Raw genomic sequence first — 12,920 nt, forward strand, 5'->3', positions numbered from 1 at the left:
AAAACCAGAGCACGACGACCAGTAAAACCAGAGCACGACGACCAGTAAAACCAGAGCACGATGACCAGTAAAACCAGAGCACGATGACCAGTAAAACCAGAGCACGATGACCAGTAAAACCACAGCATAATGACCACTAAAACCAGAGCACGATGACCAGTAAAACCAGAGCATGATGACCAATAAAACCAAACCACAGCACGATGACCAGTAAAACCAGAGCACGATGACCAGTAAAACCAGAGCACGATGACCAGTAAAACCAGAGCATGATGACCAATAAAACCAAACCACAGCACGATGACCAGTAAAACCAGAGCACGATGACCAGTAAAACCAGAGCACGATGACCAGTAAAACCACAGCACGATGACCAGTAAAACCACAGCACGATGACCAGTAAAACCAGAGCACGATGACCAGTAAAACCAGAGCATGATGACCAATAAAACCAGAGCATGATGACCAGTAAAACCAAACCACAGCACGATGACCAGTAAAACCAGAGCACGATGACCAGTAAAACCAGAGCACGATGACCAGTAAAACCACAGCATAATGACCAGTAAAACCAGAGCACGATGACCAGTAAAACCAAACCACAGCACGATGACCAGTAAAACCAGAGCACGATGACCAGTAAAACCAGAGCACGATGACCAGTAAAACCAGAGCACGATGACCAGTAAAACCAGAGCACGATGACCAGTAAAACCAGAGCATAATGACCAGTAAAACCAGAGCATGATGACCAGTAAAACCAGAGCATGATGACCAGTAAAACCAGAGCATGATGACCAGTAAAACCAGAGCACGATGACCAGTAAAACCAGAGCACGATGACCAGTAAAACCAGAGCATGATGACCAGTAAAACCACAGCATAATGACCAGTAAAACCAGAGCACGATGACCAGTAAAACCAGAGCACGATGACCAGTAAAACCAGAGCATAATGACCAGTAAAACCACAGCACGATGACCAGTAAAACCAGAGCATAATGACCAGTAAAACCAGAGCATAATGACCAGTAAAACCAGAGCATAATGACCAGTAAAACCAGAGCATAATGACCAGTAAAACCAGAGCATGATGACCAGTAAAACCAGAGCACGATGACCAGTAAAACCACTGCATAATGACCAGTAAAACCACAGCATAATGACCAGTAAAACCAGAGCACGATGACCAGTAAAACCAGAGCACGATGACCAGTAAAACCAGAGCATGATGACCAGTAAAACCAGAGCATAATGACCAGTAAAACCAGAGCATGATGACCAGTAAAACCAGAGCACGATGACCAGTAAAACCACTGCATAATGACCAGTAAAACCACAGCATAATGACCAGTAAAACCAGAGCACGATGACCAGTAAAACCACTGCATAATGACCAGTAAAACCAGAGCACGATGACCAGTAAAACCACTGCATAATGACCAGTAAAACCAGAGCACGATGACCAGTAAAACCAGAGCACGATGACCAGTAAAACCAGAGCACGATGACCAGTAAAACCAGAGCATAATGACCAGTAAAACCAGAGCATGACCAGTAAAACCAGAGCATGAACGTTTTGATTTGTTTTTGTGTTTTTTCCCCCAAATGTTCCAAATGAAAACAGAATTCATTCATTCGTTCACAAAGTGCAGATCACAGTTTATCTACAAAAGCACAAAACATTCAGTCACAGCGATCTGGAACTGAATCTAGTATTTTACTTTATTATCAAAACAACTTGTCAAGGTCTAGAATTAGGTCTGCTCTCTGATCACTTCTACTTCAAACACACTCCACCCACTTTCCTATGATATAAGAGGATGATTTAAAAAAAAAAGAAAAAAAAAACGGACTGCATATTTGCAAGTTACACTGATGCTCCAAGTCATAAAATGTATTAGTACGGCACAGTGGGCTGGGACCTGGAAATCTAGAAAATTTGACCCCCTCCAAATTGCTTTTATTTTTGTTTTTCTTATAGTAGAATAAAAATCCAGTTCAACAAAAAAAAAAAAAAGTCAAACGGTCTATTCTTTAAAAAGTTCGGCCAGTTTGAATCTCAGGAAATGACACATTCCACAGGCGTAAAAAAATTGATATTTGAGCTTTTCATTCTATTTCTTTTTGAGAAATTAATAATTTTTACCTGAGATTTTAACAATATTCAGGTTTACCTGCTCCAGATTTTCTTAATTGCTTAAATTTAGAAGATTTCTGCAAAGTTTGAAAAAATGTAGTAAATTTTCACTTTTTTTTCTGAGACTATTTTCATGTACCACCCAGAATATTTTCACTTGCCATAAGCCAGATATGGGAAAGTATATATTTTCTGAAAGAATAGGATGTCAGGTGTTGAAAAATACAAGTGTCAGAAAATCTGGCTTATGGCAACTCTCACAGATCAAATTTTACTGAAGAAGGTCTAAGTTCCCCTGTGTGGGCGATTGATGTTAACACGTATGTATCGAAATTGTAAGTAGTACTTCTAATATACACAAACTTTGCAGTATAAAAAGACTTCTAGATGTCTAAGTGTAACAACTGTCTTCAAATTTTGAAAATGGTCATTTAAGGCATCAATTTAGGGCAGATTTCATAAAAAATTCTTGAAATTTGGTAGATTTTTCCAGTTTAGACTTCATGTTTCACTGTTATGTTTTTTGTAAAGTAGTCATTTACTCTGCATAGAATTAGTTAATAAAACATTTGAAGGCAATATCATGTCTCGCCTTTCAAATTTACGTTTAATCACCAAATTCCATCGGTGGAACCCTACACTTATGTCTAGAAAAATCTCCCTGCAGCCTCAACTTTTCAATATAATTTAAAGATATCTTTTTATATGTATTCCCAAGTATACTGCGGATGAAATGAGCCCTCAGTCACTACCAGGGGATGATTTTTAGCCAAGATATTACATTTTTTCCAAAAAATAAGCCGAGCAGCCGACTGTGCACCGTCTCCAAAAATGGTTGCAAAAGGCGACTGAATGACCTCAATCTACAGACCTGTAGTACAGTTAAGTTTATGCACAAGTTCTAGAATGAAGATCTGTTTATTTGTATTCTGTCTCCACAACTCCACACCTCATCCCAGCATCACTACACTTATCCACTAATGTCTCTGCCCAAGTTCTCTAAACCAATCAGGGCTTTAAATTCATTGCAGTTCTGTCACTCCTTCCACGCCGCTGATCGTCCGTCCCTCCTCCTCATCCACCTGCTAACTTTGCTCCACCGGCTCGTCCTCGTCCCTGCTTCATGATCCTGTTTATCACCAGAGTCTAACCACTAAAAAACTTCAACTTATCATGCTTCACGTTTACCGACGAAGCTAACAATGCAACCAGCTACGTCAAAGGCCTTGAACATCTTCAGAAAGGATTGAAAATGAACCTCGACTCAAAGCCGGCTACAATCCTGATCCTTAGCCATTAAACATTTCCTCACAAAAACAACCACTACTGATCCACTTTGCTCGGGACTCACCTTGAAGCAGTTCTCTTCGGCCATGACTCTCTCGGCTTTCCACTGGTAGCTGGTCTCCCACGCTGCTCTGACGCACTGCGAGGACAGGTTTCCCCCCGCCGCCCCTCGCTTCCTCTCAGCCAGGTAAAGATCGACCACCTGCAGACACACCTCGTCGCTCACCAGGTGCTGCAGCTGAAGCCAGAGAGGCGGAGATTAGGTTAAACGCCGTAAACGTCCTCGCCGGCTAACACGAGCGCTCGGCCCGGACGTCTCCTCCTACCTGCCGGATGATGTTGTGGATGACCTTGTCGATGGTGAAGCCGATGTAGGCGTGGATGGTGAACATCTCCCGCAGCGTGTCTTCGTACTGGGTGGAGTCCAGGTTGCCGTCCAGCAGGCTGCGCACCATGTCCAGGAAGGCCGGGTAGTATTCCTCCAGCTCCACCTCGCCTGTGGAAGGAAAGCGACGCCACATCTGTTATAACACGAGTCAGAGCGGGTCTGTCCTGGACGAAGCTTCCTCTTGTTTTTCACAATAAAACACCAAAATCCAGATGTAGTTCTCAACCAAAAGCAGAGATGGAATAAGCACATGAATCAAGAAAAGCAACGGCTTGTCAATTAACAGCTGAAAAATAATCAATAATCATTTTAGTCTTTTTTGATAATTGATTCCCAAGTCACAAAAATACCCCAAATTGGAAATGAGCCACTTTCTTGGCCTTAAAACACAGTGAATAAAACACTTTTCGTTCCTTATTTTATCAGTTTTACTTTGATTCAAACTGTCTTCCATTTCTTTCAGATATTTTTTAACCTTTTCTACCACAGCTGTCCACACACCATGCTGTGTTTTTAGTTCTGATGCTTTTATTTTGCTGCCTTGTGATGACTTTTGTAGCTTGGATTCTGTAATGTGAAAAAGTAGCAATTTTCTTGGCGTCATTTTATAGTAAACTGAAAATTAAGGTGCACACCACCTATCAGAGAGCCTTTCCTTATTTTTATTCTTCTTTCAATTTTTTTTTGCCCTTTCTAAACCATGCAGTGTTTTTTTTAATTCTGATGCTTTTATGACTTTTTATTTTGTGAATCTCGTAAGTTGGATTTTGAAAGAAGCACTTTAAAAAAAAGATTGTCATCATTGTTACAACTGTTACTGCTGTTATTCTTACATAACACGTGTAAATATTTGCATAAAAATCTGGTTTGACTGATTTTGTCTGTTCTATAGCAAGTTAACAGAGAATAAAAATCCAAAGTAATTTTTAAAAACATCCTTAACGGCCTTAAACAGGTCTTTAAAATCAGTTGAGGATTGCAAAAAAAATGTATAAAATTCTGCTCCAGTTAAAATAACACCAAAGCTTATAACCAGAGTTAAACAAATAAAAACTGACTGTGTGTGTAGCAGATAAATTCTTCTCTCATATATTTTATACATTTATGCTGTTTCAGAGGAGCATCCACATATTTTCCTCCTGGTTTGTTCACTGTCTGTTCCGTCTGTGTGCACTGATAAAAATAAAAAATGTGGAGTTCTTACAGAGGTTTGGTTCTGCAAATAGGAAACAGACACGCTGGCTCAAACCGATGTACACAGCACTATTTCAGCATGTCCCGTGCACATTCGCGCTGGTGCATGTTTGTGCTCGTGCACAAGATGATGAATCTGTAACATGCTAGCTTAACATGTTAACAAGATACAATATAGATACTATATCACCAGAACTGCATCCTCCACCTTTAACCCTCATGTCGTCCTGTGGGTCAAAATTGATCCGTTTTAAAATGTGGTAAAAAAAAAAAAAATCTACACAGCAGCATATATATATATATATATATATATATATATATATATATATATATTATTTTTTTCCCCCACAGTGGACCTTCTGATGTCCACATTTTCAACATTTTTGGGAAATCTTTGAACATTTTTTGGTGGGAAAAAAGAAATGTTGAAAAATTTTCTTTAAGAACATTCACATAAAAATCAACCAAAATCCTGCAAAATTCGCTGGATTTTGGTTGATTTTTATGTGAATGTTCTTAAAGAAAATATTAGAAGTTTTACTCATATACATGGAATCACTATAGATATTTTTAGGGTTATTTTGGAAGATTTTACTCATTTTTTGAAAATACTTGCACAAATTTTTTGCCAAATCTGGGGATTTTTTTTTTTTAAAGTAAAACCTTTAAAGGAAACTTTTAAGGAACTTTTGAATTTTTCTGAAGGTTTTGCAGATTTTTAAGAAATTTGGGGAATTTTTTGCTGAATTTTTGGATTTTTTTCAGACAAGGAAACAATATTTTTTGTTGCTCGTAAATGAGGACAACAGGAGGGTTAATCACTGACAGGGATAAAAAAGTTTCATTCTATTTACTACAGCATCACACACTAGGACTGGGATTCATTATTTAAGTGATGCTGCATTAGAAACCACGCTTGCATTCAGAGCTCATAATTTACAATTTATCATCTAATCTTCCTGATGAGGTCATTTGTATCGTTGTTTGAGGATCCGATATAAAAACACAGACACCTACACTGTCCGTTTAATATTCCTGCCACTTCCAGACTGACATGCTGATGAGCAGCAGCTGAACTCACTGGGCTGTTTGAGGCGGAGCTCCATGGCCAGGTCGCAGGCCTTTTCCCTCCGGCCCTCCGCCATCAGCAGCCTCTCTCGGCTCTGCTCGGCTCGGTGCTCCAGCAGCTGTCGTTCGGCTTGTCGGTAAACTCGCAGCAGCCGCGAGCACAGAGTCTGGTGCAGCCGCAGGAAGAAGTACCAGTTGTTGTTGACGAAGAAGAGGTTGTAGACGCCGTCCAGCTCCTTCTGGTGCTCCGCCTCGGGGTCGCGCAGGTCCACCTTCTCCCCGGTCGCCCCGGAGCCCGTCTCCATCGGCGTGGACACGGGCGTGGATGTGGTCGTTCCTGCAGGCTGGCTCATGCTACTGGAGGTGGTGGAGGCCTCGGTGTCTGCCGGCTGGGATGGGCTGCAGCGCCTCCTCCTGGACTCCCCGTTGAGGTGCTGCTGTGGTTGGGGCTGTGTCTGAGGCTGTGACTGGGCAGGCTGGGGTTGAGACTGACTACCTGTGGCTGCTGCTGCTCCTGATGCACTGGTAGAATTACCGTTTCCTCCTCCACCTGCAGCAGCAGCAGCTCCTCCTCCTCCTCCTCCTCCTCCTCTCTCTGCTCCCTCCTCGGGCTCAGCCTCCTCATCAGTCCATTCTTCGGTATCGCTGAGCTCGCCGCGGCGGGAGAAGAACAGGTCGGGGACAAAGTGCTGGATAATGCGCTTGATGTGGTCCTTGTCATCTTTGTGGATGGTGGGCTGACGCTTGACGTGGTAGATGATGAGTGAGGCGGCGTCCTCCAGGATCTGCTTGTCCTCGTACGTGAAGACCATGTGAGGCTCGCTGGACGAGGCCGACCCAGAGCCGTTGCGTCCCTGTTGGCCGACTCCTCCCTCCTCTGTGCTCTGCTCCTGACGCTGAGATAAACGGGGAAAAAAAAAACAAAAGCGAAAATTAAAGCAGGAAAATGCGCTGCCACACGCCGAGTTTGAAAATGAAAATTGTTGATTCTAATCTGTTAATTGACCTCAGAGAAATTAATCCCCCCCCGTATAAACTGTAACAGGGAAACTACACAGCAAACACAAAGCTCTCCTCTGACACAAAAGATGAAAAGAAAAGCGACACACGAGGAAATTACTAATCCATCTCAACTCAAGGTTCATTTGCTTGTTTGTTCTCGAGCTTTCAACTGAACCACACCGTCCTCATCGGCAGCCTGAGAATAAACGGTTGAAATTAAAAACAAATGTTCAAGGCACGTTTGACTGCATGCATTCCAATATCCATACATCTATAACAAGATTTAGCACATCCCAATACATAGTATATTGTATGCAATATGCTAAAAACACCAGAACGTTCTACTACGACTGGCTGGATTTTGCAGCATGCAAGTAAGCAAGCTTTTCTGGCAGAGAACGCACAGACAGATTCAGCACGATACATGGCTAAAGTCCAAGAATAAAGCACCATATCAAAACAAAGTAGCATGTTTCAGTTGTATGTACACCGTATGACAGTGTGTGAGGGCAGCTGTTGTATGTACTGAACCCTCCTGTGGGTCAAATTGATCCGTTTTAAAGTTTGAAAATGTGGGAAAAAAAATGTGTATTTTCACAGTGAACCTTCTGATGTCCACATTTTCAACATTTTTGGGAAATTTTTCAACATTTTGTGGTGGGAAAAAAGAAACGCTAAAAATGCTTCTGAAGAACATTCACACACAAAAATTTTTTAAAAAAATCAACCAAAATCCAGTGAATTTCGCTGGATTGTGGTTGATTTTTTTTGTGAATGTCCCTAAAGAAAATATCAGAAGTTTCACTGGGAAGATTTTTATTTATTTTTTGAAAATATTTGCAGGAATTTTCTTGCCAAATTTGGGGGATTTATTAAAAATTAAACTTTTAAGGCAAACTTTTAAGGAGTTATTTGAATTTTCCTCCTGAAGGTTTTGAAATTTTTCAGAAATTCGGGGAATTATTTTGTTGAATTTTTGGATTTTTTTTCAGACAAGGAAATAATATTTCTTGGTGCCCATAAATGAAGACAACAGGAGGGAGAAAAGAAAAAGTGTGCGATTTGTGTCTTGCATTGATGCTGTCAACATGTTTCACCTTTTAAGTGGCATAAGACGCTTTTTTAAAATGTTTTGTCAACTCTTGCTTCCACCAGCAAGCTTCTCGCTTATTTTTTGGTTGGTCTGGTTTTCTATGTTCTTCTTTAGTTAGAATATAATGAGCAACTTGATTTTGTCATATCTGGTCCAACTTTAGGTGTGGTGTTATAACCTAGCCCCAAAGGTAAACAGGAATGTAATGTGATGCTTCACACTCGGCCTTATGGGGATTTGTCATTTCACTGGAATGATGCTGGCAAGTGCAACAGCTTTACTGCAACTTGTGGGAAAAAAAGCACCTAAAAAGTCAAGTAGTGAGAAACTTTGAGCTGATAAAGGAAACCAAAAACCAGAATGCAAACCGAGTTACACTGGGATCAAACGGCTCAAACGTATCTCAGCAGTACAAAGACAGACATCCAGTTTCAGTGGTTTTGGCAACAAACCCCAAAGTCTGCGATATTGACGCTTTCCTACTTCACATCTCGCTATCTTTTCGAATACGGGAGCTTTTACCTCATCATAGACGCTTTCAATCTCATTGAGGAGGCTCTTCGACCGCAGAGCCTTCATGTCGTTCTGTTTGAAGTTCACTCCTTGGTGGTCGAGGGACTTCAGGTAGGCCTTCTCGTACTGCTCCCTCCAGATCTTATTGAAGCCCTGCTGGGCCTCCCTCCACTCCTCCTCCTTGGCTTTCAACCTGGAGACGAAAACGCAGCTTTAACGTTGATTCCTTCAAATAAAACACAGCTATATTCTAGGGCTGGGACTTTAGCGCGTTAATTCTATTAATTAATTACAGAAAAAAACGGCGTGTTAAAAAAAATAGTGCATTTAATCGCACCTTTCTCAGTTCCCTAATTTCACTGATGCACACTCCAGCCCAGTAGGTGGCAGTAATGAACCTAAAGTCTGTTTGTCAGCCGTGAAGAAGATTCATAGGAATGACATTGAAAGACGTCAAGAAAGTTTGTTGAACAGTGAAGGGTCATTTCATGTGGTTTCAATAATGGGTGTTGCTGCATCATCTAGAAATTGGCTACATTTTCTTGTGATGGAAGATAGACACAAAACAACTTTCCATGCAAAAAACTACAGCTCCAGCTCTATTAGTTCCAAACTTATGGGATCATGAATTTTTTAGAATTTGGGCTTAAACCCACCACCTAAATCCTCACCTAGGATTTTGCCCCATTTAATATGCGATACCCCCAGAAGTCTCCAACATTGTAAGTTATCATACAATTTTGTTTATAATAGGACAGAGCGGTCCTTGGGTCAACATTTATAACATTTCTAGTAATTTTAGACCCATAAAACCTACTTGCGAGTGTGTTTTTCTTAATTTTTAGCATTTTTAGAAGGCTCCTGTGGTCTGTAGAGAGTAGCTAGGAGGCTGTGAGGCTACATGTGATGTCAGATGGTTTCAGCCATCAACAATGTCTAGAGGCTGAGAAATAAGCAGTTACATAGTCCAAAATCCTAGGCGAGGATTTAGGGGGTGGGTTTAGGTCCAAATTCCAGAAATTTGAAGAGGTCATAACTTTGGAACTAGTAGAGATGGAGACCTATAATTTTGCATGGAAAGTTCTATTGTAACTATCTTTCAGCACATAAAACCCTGAGAAAATTGTCAATGGTGCAGCAACCACTTTTCTGGAAGTTGTGTGTTTTCACATGAACTGACCCTGAAGGAAGACGAGACGCGTTGAGCGGAAAGTTTTCTTTTAAAAGTCTTCCCGATGGCAGCTAAAAGCATACTTCAAGCCGACGGCATCACCTCAATGCTAAACATGTTGCTGTTAGCACCAGAGCTAACAGTAGCAACGACAGTCCTGATACCAGCTAACGGTGTAGCCATCCCATAATAGACCACTTTTCAATATACTGAAAGCGTTTGAGTTTATAAAAACTCATAAAATGTTGAATATAGTCGCTATAATTGCCCTGTGACTTTGCAGTAATCTGTGAATGTAGCAGACAGATGAAAAATGCAGATAAACAGAAATGAAACAAACATGTTGTTCAGGTATTTGTCTATTCATCTGTTCACTCAACCAACATCTATTTGAATTAAAAACTTTGCTTATTGTGTCAAATATTGCCATTTGAAAAAAAAAAAAAAGTGACTAATTACAAAGCCTCTTATTAATTACACTAACCACTATCTTCTATGTCGTGGAACCACATTTGGCAGAACACCGGTACAGTGGCAAAAGCACCGTTTATGCAGCAGGATGAACAAAGATCACCGTCCGTTAATACAAGCATCTGTGACTCACCGTTACTCAGCAATTAAAGCGTTCCATCATATTGCTTAAACCTTCCTGCCAGTAATACAAAATGCAGAAATGTGCTCCGTAACTGCAAGCAAGAACCTCATTTCTATAAGCGTCAAGATGTAAACGTGCAAAACGAGAACACCACCTCATGTTTTTATGCCTCCATTAGCCAGTCAAGCTGCAGTTTACATCCGTTTTATAACACATGCAGCGAGAACTACAGTGTTAAAGTTCAGCGAAAGAAATAAAACGGTCAGATTACTTGTCTGAGTTCATTTGTTTGGCCAATAAAACTGCTTCTGACAGATTCTAAAGATGAAGCTATGACAGCAGGAGTGATTAAAATATGGATGCTGCTGCACAGAAGCTAAAAACTTCAAAAGATGTATGCTCCATAAACGCTTCCAACCGAGATCTACACCCATCACCACGGTTCCAAGGTGAGCACCGAGATGTGAAATACGATCGCTTCCCCTCCTTTTGTTCCTGGTGATGAAAAACGGCCAGAAAAAGTGTTTTTGCAGAACATTAAGACGTCACAGTGAAGTCGACCTTTGGATGTAAAAGTTCATCATTTTAACCCGTTTGGCATTTTTGTGTAGTTTTGTCATAATTAGCTCATGGATTCTGGAGTTACGGCTAAAAATGTGTTCTGGGAGGTCAAAGTGACTTTGGCCACCAAAATCTAATCGCTTCGTCAGCATTCCTGTCCAAATTTCAAGAACTCCCCTCAAGCTGTTCCCCATATTATTATATTCAAGGGAATGAGACGGACTGACAAGACTCTCCAGCACAAAGGTCTAATTAGAGCATTTCATTAATGTGTTGAATTAACAGAATGGTAATGCATATAAAGGAAGCAGAAATGCTGAGAGGACAAGACACCGGACAGAAAAAGACAGCCCTGACCTCTTCAGCACCACAGGCACGGCGGTGGCGGGACTCCTCTTCAGTCCCTCGATGATCTCGGGGGCTTTGTCGCCATAGATACGGTACACGGCACGGCGCTGGATGACCTCAGAGGTGCCGCCCAGGCAGTCGTCTAGTCTGAATCGGTCCTGGTCCTCCGGTGACAGGCGGGACAGCTTCTTCTGGACGCTCTCCAATACCCTGATGGTGGCCAAGTTGGTCTCCAGAACAACATCCAGCTTTAGGAGAAGAATCAGAGACGGAGAGCTTTGAGAAGGCAGCGTCGATTAGAGCGCAGAGCTGGATGTGCGAAAACAACTTATCTCAGGTCACGAGGAGATAAAAATACATGTAGAGCAAGAACATAACAAGAAACATACATCAGGGTTTGACATCTTTATCTTGTCTGTTTTCCAGGGTCGATATAGATTATTGGTGTTTAAAAATACAGATAGTTTAGAGCTGGTTCTAACTGAACGTGTAGTAGAAACAAATAAAGCATCACAAGAAGATGTTCTCTTCCGTTTACTGTGAGATTAATCCTCCTGTTGTCCTCATTTATGGGCAACAAAAAATATTGTTTCCTTGTCTGAAAATACTCAAAAATTCCACAAAAAAATCCCCAAATTTATAAAAAAAAATCTGCAAAAACCTTCAGGAAGAAAATTCCAATAATTCCTTCAAAGTTTCCCTTAAAAGTTTTATTTAAAAAAAAGTCCCCCAACTTTGGCAAGAAAATTACTGTAAATATTTTCAAAAAATTAGGAAAAATTTTCCAAAAAAAATCCCAAAAATATCTAAAATGATTACATATATATCAGTGAAACTTCTAATATTTTCTTAAGAACATTCACATAAAAATCAACCAAAATCCAGCAAAATTCGCTGGATTTTGGTTGATTTTTTTGTGAATGTTCTTCAGAAACATTTAACATTTCTTTTTTTTCCCACCAAAAAATGTTGGAAGATTTCCCAAAAATATTGAAAACTGGACATCAGAAGGTTCACAGTGAAAATATATTTTTTCTCCACATTTTCAAACTTTAAAACGGGTCAGTTTTGACCTGCAGGACGACACGAGGGTTAACGGAGTTTTTCTCTTTCAGTTTTGTCTCCAGTTCTTCTTCGTTTCCCTCATCCATCACCGTTCTATCATTTTAACAGCCCACTCCATATCACATCCTCAAGCGCTATTCATAATTGTTTTCCAGCCTCCGTTTCAGTGTAATCTGTGGTCGTTTTCAAACGTAGATGCTAGCTGTTAGCATAGCCTCAGTCACTCTGGAAGCAGCTCGTTTCCTGATTTGTGCTGATGGCTGTGCTTCTCGTTCAGTTTTTGCAGGTTGCGTCTCTGCTAGAGGAATGTTTCTGTCAGTTAGAGCAGGCTGCTGAAATGAATCTTACTGTAGAGAGATGCTACAGGTATTCCTGACAGCGTAGCTTCAGGCCTGACAACAAAACCTCTGAGTGGTAAACTTTTAAGTTGCACTGACACCACAAAGGGAAGCAGAGTAACAAGGAAACTGGGTATTAATCCACTTTATCAGTACTC

General features: G+C 40.9%; 1 protein-coding gene across 1 annotated transcript in view; it reads right to left on the reverse strand.

The window, feature by feature from the left end:
- The window catches only part of sin3b (SIN3 transcription regulator family member B), a 31,597-nt gene that overhangs the window by 6,631 nt on the left and 12,046 nt on the right, over positions 1–12,920 (reverse strand). The window contains exons 11-15 of the mRNA XM_022208977.2: positions 11,369–11,607; positions 8,694–8,877; positions 6,090–6,972; positions 3,753–3,922; positions 3,491–3,664 (exon numbers count right to left, since the gene is read on the reverse strand). Of these exons, the coding sequence (XP_022064669.2) occupies positions 3,491–3,664; positions 3,753–3,922; positions 6,090–6,972; positions 8,694–8,877; positions 11,369–11,607 (1,650 nt within the window). The remainder of the gene's footprint in view (positions 1–3,490; positions 3,665–3,752; positions 3,923–6,089; positions 6,973–8,693; positions 8,878–11,368; positions 11,608–12,920) is intronic.

This window comes from Acanthochromis polyacanthus, chromosome 4, assembly GCF_021347895.1.
Source record: "Acanthochromis polyacanthus isolate Apoly-LR-REF ecotype Palm Island chromosome 4, KAUST_Apoly_ChrSc, whole genome shotgun sequence".
NCBI lineage: Eukaryota > Metazoa > Chordata > Actinopteri > Pomacentridae > Acanthochromis > Acanthochromis polyacanthus.